At 48.3% G+C, this 16,724-nt stretch overlaps 2 protein-coding genes across 4 annotated transcripts in view; one reads left to right on the top strand and one right to left on the bottom strand.

Annotated features, from left to right (window-relative positions):
• The first annotated feature begins 53 nt into the window (after positions 1 to 53).
• On the top strand, positions 54 to 5,601 carry zbtb1 (zinc finger and BTB domain containing 1). Of its 3 annotated transcripts, none has more exons than XM_030345787.1 (2): positions 54 to 203; positions 2,253 to 5,601. In XM_030345787.1, exon 2 carries the CDS (start codon positions 2,258 to 2,260, stop codon positions 4,397 to 4,399), a length of 2,142 nt encoding a protein of 713 aa, XP_030201647.1. In that variant the 5' UTR covers positions 54 to 203; positions 2,253 to 2,257; the 3' UTR covers positions 4,400 to 5,601. The 3 variants fall into 3 exon arrangements, with proteins under 3 accessions (XP_030201647.1, XP_030201646.1, XP_030201645.1); XM_030345786.1 differs by lacking the exon at positions 54 to 203 and adding an exon at positions 418 to 683; XM_030345785.1 differs by lacking the exon at positions 54 to 203 and adding an exon at positions 717 to 1,386.
• A 503-nt stretch (positions 5,602 to 6,104) lies between these two features.
• The window catches only part of LOC115534883 (myosin-6), a 21,219-nt gene continuing 10,599 nt past the window's right edge, over positions 6,105 to 16,724 (bottom strand). Inside the window, exons 10-12 of the mRNA XM_030346165.1 lie at positions 14,308 to 14,370; positions 7,122 to 13,002; positions 6,105 to 6,876 (exon numbers count right to left, since the gene is read on the bottom strand). Of these exons, the coding sequence (XP_030202025.1) occupies positions 7,136 to 13,002; positions 14,308 to 14,370 (5,930 nt within the window). The 3' untranslated portion in view covers positions 6,105 to 6,876; positions 7,122 to 7,135. The remainder of the gene's footprint in view (positions 6,877 to 7,121; positions 13,003 to 14,307; positions 14,371 to 16,724) is intronic.

Below are 16,724 nucleotides of genomic sequence, written 5' to 3'. Positions count from 1 at the left end.
TGTGTGTGTGTGTGTGTGTGTGTGTGTGTGTGTGTGTGTGTGTGTGTGTGTGTGTGTGTGTGTGTGTGTGTGTGTGTGTGTGTGTGTGTAACTATAAATAAGCTGATGTAGGCCCAACTCTGCTTTGTTGTTGCCTTGCTCCGTCCAGACACTTTGGAAATACAAATTCCTGATCCAAACTCATTTCTCCTAGGAGTTCACATGTAAGCACTTTATACTTTCATTCGCATAAACCAAGCGGCCATTTCGATTTAAATGCCACAGATATTACAAGGGGAAATTCTTGTTTTATCTTGATGCATAAATATACATGAATATGTATGCACCTCAAATCAAGTACAAATATATATAGATATTAAATTGGCCCTAACAGGGGGCTGGGTAAGGTCGGTAGACCTGGTAGACCTATACGTCAATGGCTTCAAGTGCGTGAGGGGTGGAAGTGGTTTTGCGTGGATTTGCGTGGCCGGGGCAGGATCCGGGGAGGGCAGCCTCGTGCGGGGAGCGCGCAGAGAGACTGTGCGGAAGTGCTTTCATCCGTGCTGCTGCAGAAAGGGGCTTCGCCCTCGCGACGAGCGTTTTCACAACTTTCTGCGTGGATTAAAAACGTCTGATCCTCAACCTTCGGACGCCGAATTTTGATTTGACAGCAAACGGTGTTCTGTTGGCCTCTGGTATTCTCGGTGAGTGTCGATGGCCAGCGTTTTTGGGGTATATATTCGTGCGTTTGCTACTGCTGTGGCTTTTTTTTCTCTCTCGAGCCTTGAATGCGGGAAGCAGCGAGTGCGTGCGTGCTTGCGTGAGGGCTCCGTCAACACCTCCGTGGTGGAGGAGCCATCTCCATTTTGCTTTTCAGTTCCAAGTGTTGAGCAATAATTCCTCGACGTCCAGCCCCGCGTATCGCTCAGGCGAACGCACCGATTGTATCTAGTCGTGTACCTTGTTGTGTACCTTGTTGTGTGCGGTGATTGATGGCCGGGCGTTGCATTCCCGCATGACCGCAGCTCGGTCTGGCCAATGGCAGTGCGTGTGGGCGGGCTGGGAAGTTTGTCCCGACACAAGTCAGCTAACATTCATATTTACATAAGGATAGTCTTCAAATAATCTTAAAATGAAGCAACTGATTGTAAACATGTCGTTTGCTTGAATATAGGATTGGTTTTATGGCGTTCATAAATGATATGGTTCACAGAACAGCAGGCTAAACCTGTAACTATACTATCAACATAAACAAGGACAGACGAGGACATGTTGGGTTGATGTGAACATTCTGAGATTCCGTTTCCCATCACAAAGAGGATGTGGGCTATGATGATTGCTTAAATAATATAATATATAAATAAAGCAGTGCTGATGGAGATCCATCCTCGCTGATGGATTCCGAACGTAAGTGGAGAACTACAAAGTTCAATATATGCATTTAATTTTAATAAAAGCTCATGCTCCTATATCTTTTTTTATATAATCCATGATATCAAATGTAGTCGTATTAGTCCAGAAACTATAGATGGTAATAATGTTATCAAAAGAAAAGTAGACTTGTAGAGTATTGTAATCCAGGGCCTAGAAGTATAGTAGGCTTTTTTCAATTGTTCATTATTTGTTTTGTATTGTTTATCCTTGTAGAAATGCTCCACTATGAGCCTGTCGCAATGATCCAGTTAATTGACCTATAGTTTTTATCAATCCAATCAACCACAGATAACATACAAAGTCTAAATAGTCTCAACTAATCCAATTTATGAACGAGTACTAGGCAATGAGACGTAGAGTAGGGCGGGTCATGACCTAGGGCGGGACATGAAGGGTCATTAAACTGCTTGCTTCACCGTGGAGAACACACTCACTAGGTAGCCTGTTATTTAGTAGTCATTATGCAGTGGATAAGATTAGCTTGTCAATTTAAAGAGCCAGTGAATCTACTGTTTTAGCTGGAATTCAAACAGATTAAAAAAATCAAAAAAAAATCATATTGTTAGCACTGCTACAAATAGTATGTCTGAACATCACAGTTAGGGTTAGGTTGTTACTTTTTTTAGTTTGTTTAGATAAAGGTTGCATGAATCGGTTAATTACCATCTCCTTATTCTTGATAACATAAACCCTCGCAATCTCAGCACATCTTTGCAGCTAGGCCTAGCAGACGCTGGCTCAATCATTCACGGGGTATTGTCGAGTGATGCCTTTGATGTCCGAGTGGAGGCCGTGGTGCTAATGGCTCGTGTTGTTGACCCTGCTGCTCTGCTCCCCAGGGGTGATGGCCAGGCCAAGCCACAGCGATCATGTGCTCCAGCAGCTCAACAACCAGCGGGAGTGGGGCTTCCTGTGCGACTGCTGCATCTCCATCGGAGACATCTACTTCAGGGCCCACAAGGCGGTGCTGGCGGCCTGCAGCTCCTACTTCCGGATGATGTTCATCAGGGACCAGCAGGCGGCCGGGCGCCTGGACCTGAGCAACATGCAGATCAGCGCCGAGTGCTTCGACCTCATCCTGCAGCTCATGTACCTGGGCCGGATCGTGGTGGGCAGCTACGAGTTCGAGGAGCTGAAGGCGTCCATGGCCTACCTGCAGATGTACTACATCCCCGACTCCCTGGACGACCTGCGGGACATCCGGAGCTCCAACCTGACGCCCTCCTCCTCCGCCTCCTCCTCCTCCTCGTCCAGCTCCTCCTCCGCCGCGCCGGTCGCAGGGAAGATGATGTTTGGCGTGCGCATGTACGAGCAGCAGAGGACCGCCGCCGAGACGGACCGGCCCAAGATGGCCGTCGCCAGTGTCGCGACCCGCCCAGCGGCGCCTCCCGCCCCCGTGATCCGGGTGGCGGCGCTGCCGCCGCCACCGGCGGAGGAGGTGGTGGTGGTCGCCGGCACGCCTCTGATCGTGGCCCCGCCCCTTGTGGTCCTGGACGGCCTGGTGGAGCAGCCGTGCGACCTCAGGAAGAGGTCGGGCGGCATGGGCCGGAGCGCCAGCATGAAGGAGCGCCCGCGCTTCGGTCGCACCTACACCTGCGACGACTGCGGCTTCGTGTTCAGCTGCGAGAAGCTGCTGATCGAGCACATCCTGACGTGCACCAACCGGAAGGCCTTCCCGACGCCCCGGGCCGCCGCCGAGGCGGACAACGACTCCAGCAAGGCGGAGAGCTCGGCGTCCGAGGGCCTGGACGAGCACCGGGTGGTCTGCAAGGAGGAGTGGCCCGAGGACCCGGCGGACGCCATGAACCGATCGGTGGCCGCCGGGAGCGACCGCGGCGAACCCGCCACCGCCAAGACCGTCTCCATCAAGACAGAGCCGGAGGACCCCCCGTACTCTGAGATAGAGGTGGTCCGAGTGGGGCAGCCGCACGCCTCCGACTCTGCCGGCCGGGCCAGCGACCCCAGGGTCCAAGACTCTACTATACTAAAGGAGAAGGAGGAGCCGGATCAGGAGCACCCCGAGCCGGGCTTCTCCCGCATGGACGACGCTCCTCAGGGGCCCTACGAAGGTCACATGTCCAGCAGCGACGACTCTGGGATCCCCTCGAAGCTGCGCAAGGTGAAGGAGGAGAAGCAGCCGGAGGAGGAGGAGTCGGCACCCTGCGAGCTGTGTGGCGTGGAGCTGACGGAGGACGACCGCTCGGGCCACTACCTCTCCAGCCACATGGGGCACATCTGCGCCTGCGGCCGCTGCGGCCAGGTGCTCATCAAGGGCCGGCAGCTGCAGGAGCACGCCGAGCGCTGCGGCGAGGCGCAGGAGGCGGAGTCGGACTCCCACGGCGAGGACGACTCCTCCCTGATGGAGGAGGAGGAGGCGCCGGGGATGGAGGACGAGGAGGAGGCGCCGGGGCTGGAGGAGGGCCTGCAGGACCCGGCCGACCTGGCCTGCCTGCACTGCGGCCTGGTGTTCCAGAACGAGGGCCGGGCCTTTCAGCACGCGCTGGCCTGCCACGAGCAGCAGCTGCTGCGCCCCGCGCCCTCGGAGGACGGCGGCGAGCCGGACCACCGCCGCAAACACTTCTGCACCCTCTGCGGGAAAGGCTTCTACCAGCGCTGCCACCTGCGGGAGCACTACACGGTGCACACGCGCGAGAAGCAGTTCAGCTGCCAGACCTGCGGCAAGCAGTTCCTGCGGGAGCGGCAGCTGCGGCTGCACACCGACATGCACAAGGGCATGGCGCGCTACGTGTGCCCCGTGTGCGACCGGGGCACCTTCCTCAAGCACGACCACGTCCGCCACATGATCTCCCACCTGGCGGCCGGCGAGACCATCTGCCAGGTGTGCTTCCAGGTGTTCCCGAGCACGGAGCTGCTGGAGAGCCACATGGACGTCCACCTGTACATCTGCGGCGTGTGCGGCGAGAAGTTCCGCCTGCGTAAGGATATGAGGGGCCACTACAACTCCAAACACACCAAGAGGCTCTAGCGGGGGGCCTGTTGGTGACGGGCAGCCCCCTGCTGCTAGATACAAAGCCATAAATGTGACAACAAATGTATGCACTTAAAACACCAAAAAATATGTAAAACTGCACTTTTACAGGATCTACATTAGTGGTGCCTCGGGCTTAAATGTGTTTCAGCTTTACGCTTAATCCTTCCCCAATCCTTTTTACTGAGTCCAACGTGAGAGAATTTCTGAATTTCGGGTAATGATGCGGTCATACATTTCCTCTGTGTATTGGCTTCAGCTTTATAAATTGGCATCAAGGCATGCCATGGCTTGGCACCTAAGATGGCTGATAGTTCATGATACTGCACCAAGCATTTAGCTGCCTAGTATTTTACCATGACGTAGAATCAAGCATCTAGTCTACTGGGAGTTGAAGTCATGACTTAACATCTAGCATGCTGGATGTTAATTTCATCACTTGGCATACAGCAGCTAGCATGCTGTGTAAGCCCATACTGAAGCTGAGATCTTATGTTAAGTATTAAACAATGGCGTGATGATCGGCTCCATTACTTATGCTCAACGGCATAAAGGTTTCTCCTTATTTACGCTAGTTTGGCCTAAGATGAGGGGTGTGTGTGTGTGTGTGTGTGTGTGTGTGTACTTGGGATTTATTAGCGTGTGTTTAGGTATTATTAGGTTTTGTGTTTATATGTTTTGTTTTTTGCTAGGTTGTGTTTTTATCCCGCATTCATTACCAAACATGCAGGACTAATTGTAAGAAACTGTCTGACATAGTGCTTCTGTCATGGAAACTGACCAATGAAAATAAAAGAGTAGGAAAGGCAGCATCTGTCATTGCTTCTAGAGATGCGGACAAGCTTTCAGGATGATAATGCATACAAACTATGATTGATCTGATTAACCGTTTTACATTCTCCCACGTGCAAAAGTCAACACTCACATCTGCTGTACTGAAGGGCATAATCCTTAACTGCCCCAATAATATAAATATTATACTGAACTTCCAGCGGGTACTGAGTATACAGCCATGTATAGAGGGGCAGAATAGCCTACGGGTACAGAGTCCTACAGTACCATTGTCCGTTTATGCCTAGCTTAATACATACTGTTACCCTTAGTTCTATACATCAGAAATCCTAACTTATGACTGATGTGATCCAAATGTCTTTTAAAGTTCTCTTTTAAATCAGCTTAATAAAACCAAGTAAACTTGTTCCACGTGTTTTTCATTCTTCTGCAGTCATCTTCTTCATAACCTCTGCTCTGACCCCACTCATGGGGAGGTCAGAGTTCAAGGGACTTAATTTAGAGTTTTAACACCCCAGTCTGAGGTTCGACTGCCAGTCGTAAGTTACTGGTTTTGACACACATGTATGCAGCCTGCCTGTTGGATCCTTGAGGAAGGTGTCAGCACCCTACCGGATCCTTAATGACATCCTCAATACGACGTTCATATTCAGTCGGTTTTGTTTTCAAATAAAGGGGTAATTTGCTGGCCCCCTGTGGTCTAATGGTAAGGTTCATCACACTATTCAGTTGCTATTCATTTAACTGCTAGGTAACAAATTAAGTAAATATAAAATAAATGTAATGAATTAAAAGTAATGTAATGGATAATAATTAACTCTATTGGCACTTGACACAGCATTGAGTTAAACACACAAATACAGTGTTGATTCTGAATAAACCTCTGAAAAGATAACTATGAAACAAAACGTGAAATTAAAGATTTAATGTTATGCGTTACATATAGGCCTACATTTTGTATTCTGACGCACTGAAGCACATTTATCAATATAATGCATTGTTTTTAACTAGGCCTAATTGAATGGTTTTATTTTTCTGTCAGGAGTACAATACATTGATGGGAATTACAAGTACAATAGACGTTTCAAAATATTGAATTTCCTTCTACCCATCAATTAATAACCAGCTGCGTTCATTGATTTTCACTGCAGGGATATGGTAAAAATAATTTATTCTAAAATATAATAGCTTAAACTGGTATCAATGGCCGAGCTTTCCTATTCTAACTATTAACTATTAACCAAGAACAATTGCGTTTTATATTGCCATTACTTTCAGTTTGCAGTTTCGTTCTTTGAGTTTTCTCCCTCGGTCTAACTTTGCTAAACTTTGACCAGGTGAGTCCAATTACAGGTAATACCGAAACGACGCACTACCTGTAGGGGTGATGAAGTGTGTAATATCAATAAAACAAAACACTTAATAGTAAAATATAGGACTAACATGTGATATAAAAGGCATTCAATGTTTACAACCAGGCCTAAACTATGGAGAAAAAGAACTTCAGGTTTAGATATATTTTGTTTCTGGTAAAGCATCATTCTGAGCATCGAAAGGCAATTTGTAGTTTGAATACTTTAGTCCTGGTTAGGCAAATCCAGCGCAAGGCTTGCTGCTAGCTGTGTTCCCCATGGCAACAGACACATCACATGGGTCAATGTCCACCAAACGGAGTAGAGGATCTGTAGAGGAAGCAAAGCATCATGTCATGTTTTAGAACAATTGTCATCAGCAGAGTTTTCCAACATGTGATCATCTCTATGATGTTTATACACCAAGCTTTCCAGGGACAGCAGAGGAAAATTTGTTGTAATAAGTCAATATTCTGACCTAACGTAACGTATGTGTAGTGTTCCTTGACTGTTGCCTAGTAACAGTTGTGTGTCACCAATTGACAGGTGTTGGTTGTGTTTGTCTGGTGACTCACCATCGGTGGGCGTGTTACTCGTCGAGACCCTTCTTTGAGGAGCTGTCCCTGGTCTTCGCCCGCAGCTTGTTCACCTGAGACTCAGCGATGTCCCCCCGCTCCTCCGCCTCCTCCAGCTCATGCTGTAGTTTGCGGAGCTTGGCGATGTTTACGTTGGACGCCTCCTCGGCCTCCTCCGCACAGCGTTTGTAGGACTTGACCTTGAGCTGCAGCTTGTCCACCAGGTCCTGCACGCGGGCCAGGTTCTTGCGGTCCTCCTCCGTCTGGTAGGTGAGCTCCTTGATGCGGCGCTCGTACTTGCGCACCCCTTTGACGGTCTCCGTGCCTCTCTTCTGCTCCGTCTCCAACTCGTTCTCCAGCTCCTTGATGCGTCCCTCCAGCTTCTGAAGCTGCTTCTTCCCACCTTTCATGGCGACCTGCTCGGCTTCGTCCAGGCGGTGCTGCAGGTCCTTGATCGTCTGCTCCATGTTCTTTTTCATGCGCTCCAGGTGGGCGCTGGTGTCCTGCTCTTTCTTCAGCTCCTCTGCCATCATGGCAGCGTCAGTGATGGCCTTCTTCGCCTTCTCTTCGGCGTTGCGGTTCTCCTGTATGGCGTCCTCCACCTCAGACTGCAGGTGGAGAACATCCGCCTCGTGCTTCTTCTTCTGGTTGATGAGGCTGGTGTTCTGTGAGTGAAGGAGCTGCATGCGCTCTGTGGCCTCGGTCAGCTCGTGCTCCGCCAGCTTCCTGCCTCGTTCCGTCTGCTCCAGAGCTGACCTCAGCTCCTCCAGCTCCGCCTGGATCAGATTATTCCGCCGTTCCACCAGAGCGATGTTCTCTCGGAGATCATCGTTCCCATGGGTTGCGTCGTCCAGATGTATCTGGGTATCTTTCAGGTATGCCTGGATGACTTTGAGCTGCTTCTGTGCATCGGCCGCCTGTCGGTTGGATTTGCTCAGCTGGACCTCCATTTCATTGAGGTCACCCTCCATCTTCTTCTTGACGCGGAGCGCCTCGTTGCGGCTCCTTGTCTCAGATTCCAGAGAAGACTGGAGGGAATCGATTATCCGTTGGTAGTTTCTCTTGGCCTGATCCATCTCCTCATCCTTCTCAGAACCCTTCCGTTCCATGTCGGCCTTCACCTGGTTATACTCCAGCTGGGCCCGGAGGATCTTGCCCTCCTCGTGCTCAAGAGAGCCCTCTGCCTCCTCGAGTGCTGATTGAAGCTCCGTCTTCTCCTGCTCCAGCTGCTTCCGGAGTTTCTCCAGCTCATGGGTGTTTTTCCCGCCCTCGCCGAGCTGGTCAGTGAGGTCAGAGATCTCTTCCTGGAGGATCTTGTGCTCTCTCTTCATGGTCTCTAGCTGATCCAGAGACTCCTCATAGGCGTTTTTTAGTTTGAAGAGCTCTGTGCTCAGAGAGCGAGCCTCCTTCTGGCTCGCCTCCAGCTCACATTGAGACTCCTCAAACTTCTGCTTCCACTCGGCCATCACTTTGTCAAACGACCGCTGCTTCTTGTCGAGAGCTGTGGACGCTGCGTTGGATCGCTCAAGGTCCAACATGAGATCTTCGATTTCATTTTGGAGGCGGTGTTTGGTCTTCTCCAGGGAGGAACACTTTGCGTTCACAGCCTCGATGGCTTCCTCCGCCTCCTGAAGACGCTGGACCAGCTTCTTCTTGGCCTCTTCTAACTCCTCTGTGCGCTGGATCCCGTCTGTTTCGTATTTGGTCCGCCAGGTTGAGACCTCAATGTTGGCTTTGGACAGCGCCCTCTGCAGCTCAGCCTTGGCCTCCTGCTCCTCCTCGAACTGTTCTCTCAGGAGGTCACAGTCGTGACGAGCCGACTGCACCACGTGGGCAAGGGCGTTCTTCGCCTTGACCTCCTCCTCCAGCTGTCTGCGGAGGTCTTCCAGCTGCTGGGTGTAGGAGAGCTTCCCCCTAGTGAGCTGTGACACCAGGCACTCCTTCTCCTCCAGCTGACGTCCCAGTTCCCCGTTTTCAGTGAGAAGTTTGGCTCTCAGGGTGGTGAAGTCATTGATCGTCCTCTGAGCCTCCTCATACTTGCTCTTGAACTCATTCATGTTGTCCTCCATTGAGCGGCATATCTTCTCAATATTGGACTTGTTTTTGACCACACACTCCATGTTGGATGATATGTCATCCAGCTCCAGTTTCAGTTCAGTTTTTTCCTTTTCCAGCTTCTGCTTGACTCGCTGAAGGTTGTCAATCTGTTCACCCAGTTCAGCAACGCTGTCAGCATGCTTCTTCCTCAGTGCTGCAGCAGTGGCCTCGTGTTGAAGTGTAGACTCCTCCAACTCCCTGCGGACTTTCTGGAACTCAGCATCTCTCTTCTTGTTGAGCTCCACTTGAGCCGAGGTGGCGCCCCCGGCCTCTTCTAGACGCTCACTGATGTCCTCCAGCTCACGGGAAACATCGGAGCGCTGCTTTTCCACTTTGGCCCGGGCTGCCCGCTCAGCATCAAGCTCCTCCTCGAGCTCCTCAATCCTTGCCTGGTTCTCCTTCAGCTTTTTCTGCAGCTGGACGCTGACCACCTGCTCATCTTCTATTCGTCCGTTCAACTGCGACGTTTCAAAGTCTTTCTTTTTCAGCTTCTCCTCCAGTTGCTGTTTGTCGTTCTCCAGGTCCATCAAACTCTCCTGACTGAGTTTCAGGTCGCCTTCCAGCTTTCGCTTTGAACGTTCCAGATCCATCCTGACCTTCTTCTCTTGTTCCAGGGAACCCTCCAGGTCATCGACCTGCTGCTCTAACTTGACCTTGGCCTTGGTGAGGGTGTTGGCCTTGTCCTCTTCACTCTGAAGGTCGTCCAGAGCCTGCTGGTGGGCCTCTTGTAAGGCTTTCTTCTCCTTGCTAAGCTTCAGGATGTTATCATCCTGAGAAGCCAGCTCCTCCGTGAGATTCTTCACCTTGTTTTCAGTGGCGTGTTTCTCCTTTTCGACCTTGGCTAATGTCAGCTCAAGGTCGTCAATGTCCTTTTTCAGCTCGGAGCATTCGTCTTCAAGCTTCCGCCTTTTGGCAGTGAGATCAGCGTTCATCTCTTCCTCATCCTCCATCCTTTCAGTAATCTCTTTCAACTTTGCTTCCTGTTGAATCTTACTCTTGATGAGCTGTTCGCAGCGCTCCTCCGCGTCGGTTAATGTATCCTGTTCGGACTGAATCTGCATTGTCAGGTCATTTTTCTCTTGGAGAACCGTCACTATTTTCTCCTCTAGTTCCTTCCTTCGGGCCTCCGATTTTTCCAAGGCTTGTTTCATCGTGTTGAATTCATCCTTGATGTTGGCCATCTCCTTCTCTGACTCTGCGCTCTTCAGCAAGGGCTTGATCTTGAAGAAAAGCTTCATCCAAGGCCAGTTCTTCACCCCCAGGAAAGAACGAAGGTTCCACTGAATCAACAACAGAGCATCTCTGCGCTCCACAAGCTTGACAAACTCAGCTCTCATTAAAATTGCCCTGGCATTGGCTTGGATCCTTGTGATAATGCGGGACAGTTGCTCATCTCGCATCTCCTCTAATGTACCTAGCAGACCTGCCTTGAAGAAGACCTTGGTGTGGCCAAACCTGTACTGGGTGTGGTCGATGTCCAGCGACCCCAACAGCTTCTCTGCACACTTTTTGTTGTCCATGAATTGTCCATCGGGAATGGCAGAAGCATTTAAGATTCTGTACCGCTGTTTGAAGTCCCCGTACAGGACCCTGTTGGGGAAGCCCTTCCTGCAGATCCTGATGCCTTCCAGGACACCGTTACAGCGGAGCTGATGCATCACCAGGCAGTTGTCCATGATTCCTGGAGTTTTCTTCTCATTCGGAATCAGACAGCGGACAAAGTGTGGATGTGTGGTTTTCAGGGTGGACATGAGCTTGTTCAGGTTTTCTCTGTGAAGGGCTGACACTGTCTGGAAGGAGGAGCCTTTCTTTTTGGCGCCTTTGCCCCCCTTGTCAGCTTCGGATGCACAGCTGGAGAAGAGCACACTGAGAAGCTTGAGGGAGGACTTCTGGAAGAGCCCCACCACCGTCTCATTCAAAGGATCTTTGTTTTTCACCAGCCAGTTGCCAATGTTGTAGTCGACTGTCCCAGCATAGTGAACCAGAGCAAAGTGGGCCTCCGCTTTTCCCTTTGCAGGTCTAGGCTTCTCAAACATTTTGTTTTTGCCCAGGTGATTGTCATAGAGCTTAGACTTAAACGTCTGGTCACTGGCTTTGGGGAACATGCACTCTTCCTCCAGAATAGACATGATGCCCAGGGGCTTCTCAATGAGGTCAATGCAGGCCTGCAAATCCATCCCAAAGTCAATGAACTCCCAATCAATGCCTTCCTTCTTGTACTCTTCCTGTTCCAGGACAAACATGTGGTGATTGAAAAACTGCTGCAGTTTTTCATTTGTGAAATTAATGCAGAGCTGCTCAAAGGTGTTGAAGTCAAAGATCTCAAAACCTGCAATGTCCAGCACTCCTATGAAGTGCTGTCGGTGCTGCTTGGTTTCCAGGGAGTGGTTAATCCTCACCACCATCCAGTTAAACATCTTCTCATACACTGACTTAGCCAGCGCACCAAGGGAGTAGTAGACCTGATCCACCCCTTGACCTTTGGTGACATATTCATTCCCTACCTTCACCCTAGGGTGGCAGAGACCTTTGATGAGATCCGCCGAGTTTAGACCCATGAGGTATGCTGATTTATCAGCCGCTTCAGTCCCGTCTGACTCTGCCTGCTCCTCGCGCTGCTTCTGCTTGAACCTCATGTTGCCATAGTGCATGATGGCACCAGTCAGCTTGTACACCCCCATCTTTTCTTCCAGGGTGAAGCCGAGGACATCAAACGCACTATCAGTGCCTATGAGCTCCTCAGAGTCGTTGATGGAGGCGACGGTTACCTCTCCTTGGGAGATGTAGGAGTAATCGTAGGGGTTGTTGGTAATTAACAGCATGTCCAACAGCTCCGGCTTCTGATTGGACAAGATCTGGAAGAATATGTGATAGTTCCTCTCAGACTTCAGCTGGAAAGTGACTCTGGACTTTTCAAGCAGGTAGGTCTCGATGTCTGCAGAGCTAAGCTTGCCGCTGTTCCCGAAGTGAATCCGGATGAACTTTCCAAAACGAGAGGAGTTGTCATTCCTCAGGGTTTTGGCATTACCGAAGGCCTCTAGCGCAGGGTTGGCCTGGATGATTTGATCCTCCAGAGTCCCTTTGTTGGCATCCTTCTTGACCGCACCGCCAACCGCAGCGATACTGGCAAAGTATTGGATGACTCGCTTGGTGTTGACGGTTTTCCCAGCACCGGATTCTCCAGTGATGAGGACCGACTGGTTCTCCCGGTCAGTGAGCATGTACTGGTAAGCGTTATCTGAGATGGAGAAGATGTGAGGAGGAGCTTCGGTCCTCTTCTTCCCTCTGTAGGCCGCAACCACCTCTGAATCGTACACTGGCAGCCACTTGTAGGGGTTGACGGTGACACAGAAGAGACCAGAGTAGGTGTAGATCATCCAGGCAGCGTACCGCTCCTTGAGGTTGAACAGCACGGCAGGCTCGTGGAGGAAGGTGAACATGGCCATGTCCTCTATTTTATCATACTTCGGCGGGTTCTGTGGATGGACATCAGATTCTGGAACTGTCACTGTAGTGTCGTCCTCCTTTTTTACAACAACCTTCCCTCCTTCCTTGCTTTGGATCTGCCCCTTGACATATTCCACTTTATCGTCTACGACGAAGCACTGCGTTTTGATGTCAAAAGCCCTGGTTTGGGCCTCCAGGCGCTCCTTGTCAGACTTCCTGAGATAGATCACAGCCTTTCCAAACTCGGCCATCAGCGCGTCACCCATGGTGGAGGCAGCGGTAGGATAGAGTCCTGGTAGGGCTGGAGATGACACTGACTGAAGAAGTGATGTCCACTCTGCTCATCCTCTCTAGGGCCTTGTTATAAAGGGATCCTGGGCTCCATATTAGGAAGCCTCTAGGAATGGATCTTTCCACAGTGGGGTCAGACCCAGGACCTTTGGCTGTTAGAGTCCATCTATGGAGGCTAGCGTTTCACGGCCTATCTCCATCCTTCTGTCCTGACCGATAACAAGCAGAGACACCTCTACATTTAGCCCAGAGAATACTACGCATGTGTCGGATGAAGACACGAGGAACCATTCTGTATATTGTATTCAGGTAATAGCCGCTTCAAGCAGTTCAAGTTCATGTAACATTTTCATTTTCAGTTTAGGGAATAGGACTTTGGCATGACACCTCTCCCAAACACAAAACACACCCAATGAAGGTTTTTCCATTAGTCAAACTTAAGTTTGTCCTGAATTAAATATAGCAACCCTTTAAATGTGTTAAATGGTATTTTCTAAATAATAAATAAATGCATTGTCACCTTATGTTAATAAAATCTGGTGAATAATTAATTCATATAATTGTCCACTGTGTTCCTCATAAGGGTTTCTTCCCTGGGTTTGAGGTGTTTCTCCTTTGCTCTTTAAAATGTATAAAGAACACTGTGATTAAAGGTTTAACAAATACATCTGACTGGATATACATGTGTCCTAATGAACAGTTTCAACACCACCCTGTATGATTTAATAAATCACCCCCCTCCACCCCTAGACAACGCCAACAGAGGACAGGTCTGTTTGTTTAATGCCAGGGAAGAACAAAGGAACTGTGAGAAATGTGCTATGGTGTATCCGCTAATAGAACAACGATGCTGCCTCTTAAAATGCCTTCTGATAAAATGTTATCTTAAGTAGCCCTGCTCCAGCCCCAGCATCGTCCATCTTATCGTCAGGACATGCATTCTACTTCGTTTATTTTTGTAGTTCTCCCTGAAACACGAAGAACAAGTAGCAAATGACAAGATATACATAACAATGTTGATAATGACACATATAATTATATATATGCAATGAAATATATAATGATAGAAATAATGAAACAAAACCAAATATATATAAAATATAACAATGCATAAACTGCCTCACGACTGCGGCTAAAGAATGCCCTTCCCAGGTGACACCTTATTCATACCAACATTGTTCAGAAGACTATCCTGCATAACTGGGCCTCATCTGAGACCAATCAGGCTTTACATTAGCCTCTGGGTCTTGGCTGCAGAACCACCAGAACCAGCCCAACTAGCCACTCTTTCCTTTTCATTTTTAAGCATTTGATTGACTCTTTAATGACGGTCGTCCTTACTGAACCCAACCCAGGGACACTGAGCCCCAGAGGGGGGGCCCCGAGGCGTCGAAGGCCCCGCGGCGTCCAGGCCCTGGCAGAGGGAGGTGGAAGGGTGACAGTGTAGACTCAGGGCTGTTCTCCCAGTGGCATCGATGGAGGAGCGGGAGGACTCTGACACACACGCTCAGACAGGCAGGGAATGCAAGAGGTGGTTGGATGACATCGCCTTTAGGATCGAAGTTGCTCGAGTGTTGCTGAAGAGACATCATACTAAAAATAATACCGAACTATGAGCAGAGACGGGTCAAGGACAGGAAGGAGAGATACAGGAGAGAGCTTTATTTTGTATTTACATATAAGCCTTACAAACTATTTCAGACGATGTATGCCATTGCCAAGTCACAGTATCTGTTAATACAAATATATACTTAGTCAGGAATTCATTGACTTTTCTTGTTAAAATAGAACATAGAATAAAAAGACACGTTTTGCTATAGACATGTGCAGTAAGGGTCCACAGAGATTATTCTCCATGTTAAATCCCTATAGAAGATTCTTCTCTCAGTAATTACTGCTAAGCCATATCACTTTGGTTCATCATCAACTTTAAAGAGGTAATCGATCAGTTCACTATTTTAATGGTACAACCAGGAAATGGTGCATGTTTGCCACTCGGGAAAGCCAAAAAAACACAGATGTGGACCCCGAAGCAGTTATTTTTGCAGTACGGTAAAAAACACTGCAGACTCACTATTTTACTTTGTGCAATCTATGATAATTATTTACTTTTGTAGAAACTGCTACGCTCAAATGTTTTAATTAACCTTAGCTTAGAATTTAGGATATATTTTAATTGCCCCATTGGAATAGTAGTTATGTACGTTTGGCACAATAAGGTACACAGTGTTGTACGCATCACTAATCTCTCACCCATACTACCTAAAAAAAAATAAAGCATAAAATGTTATTGAACTATAATCTTGTCAGGCCAGCTGATCTTACAAACCAAGCTTTCTTGGAACAAACACATAGTAAATACAATACAGGCAGAATGCATCTGGACCTGAGAGGGTTCAGAGGGACCATGTGACAGCCAAGGTCCATGCATAGATATTTTTAGATATATTTATATACCTAAATAATTTACCATCAGCCAAACTACCCATTCAAGAGTTGGCTTCGACTGCAATAATGTAGCCAGCTCAGATTATTTCATGACTGTATGTCCACATCATTCATACATCTCGCAAACACAGTATTAAATAAAATGTTAGTAAATTATTTTTACAGCAGACCCAATATAACCATGAGAACACCAGATATTTCCTTTCTGTTCTGAACAATTAGACACGGAAAATACTGAAAATTTATGGAATGTAAATACAACACTGAAAAGTTAAATATTTTTTGCCATTTTCAGTAGTAAGTAAGCATTTTTATAAATGAGTTCTAAGGAACATCACTTAAAACCTGTTCTAAATTCTGTTATAAATGTTGTCACTCGTTCTCAATAAGATACCGTTCTTAATTCTGTTCTTAACATTCTAAACCCGTTTTTCTTCCACATTTAGAACACCTTGCCATTCGTGACACTGTTTTGCACTTGGATTAAAAAGTGAAACTCCAGTATAATTCAATCCTCTGAATACATTGCATAGTTTGGTGAAAAGATGGAGCATTTGATATTTTGTATAGTCAATCTGTCATTTTCGCCGGAATGTTTATTATTTGACAGTTTTCACATCTTTTATTGGCTAAGCGTCTGGTGTAAAGGACTTTTGGTCGGTCGGCAGGCTGCGCAAACAATGCAAAGGAACTGAAATTCCAATGATCCTAATTTGCGTGAAGCTTTGTCGTGAAAGCCTCACGTAGTGAGGCTGAAGTCCAGTCATCCCGATGCAGATCCTGAAATACACTGAGCTTTGTGCTCTCCAGACGGTGCTATGAACCCAGACGTTGGGTTCTCCCACGTCTCCGGGACTTCAACAATGGTGGTTATCTTGGCCATGGCTAGAGGAAAGAAACGTTGACGTTTACTTCCTCACACAAGATAACGCTTGCGGTTCACTCGCACAAGTAAAGCAAAGTGAAAATTCCCATTGCTTTTGGTGTGAACATGGCTAAAGGCTGCAGTGAGAATTTAAATAAAAGGAGAATATTGGGCTGGCACAAGAACTAAGGTTTCTCAGCCGAGGATAGCAATCAATAATGTGATCTTCATCATCCATGTCATAAGAGGTCCATCAGATGTAAAGTAACATCGGGGTGTGAGATGGAGGTTAAGGTCAGGCCAGCCAACAGATTCAGATTCACCAGTAGAACCAGCAGTCCAGTCAACAGATCTGTAGACACTTTTCTCCTCCCCAGACTACGTCACGTCCATCCGTCACCATCGGTAACTAGTTCTGTTTTTACTCGACTGCGAGCTAGACATAGTCCGATTAT

Source organism: Gadus morhua, chromosome 21 (assembly GCF_902167405.1).
Source record: "Gadus morhua chromosome 21, gadMor3.0, whole genome shotgun sequence".
Lineage (NCBI taxonomy): Eukaryota > Metazoa > Chordata > Actinopteri > Gadiformes > Gadidae > Gadus > Gadus morhua.
The sequence above is the reverse complement of the archived record's forward strand: the minus strand, read 5'-3'. Positions and strand labels throughout refer to the sequence as shown.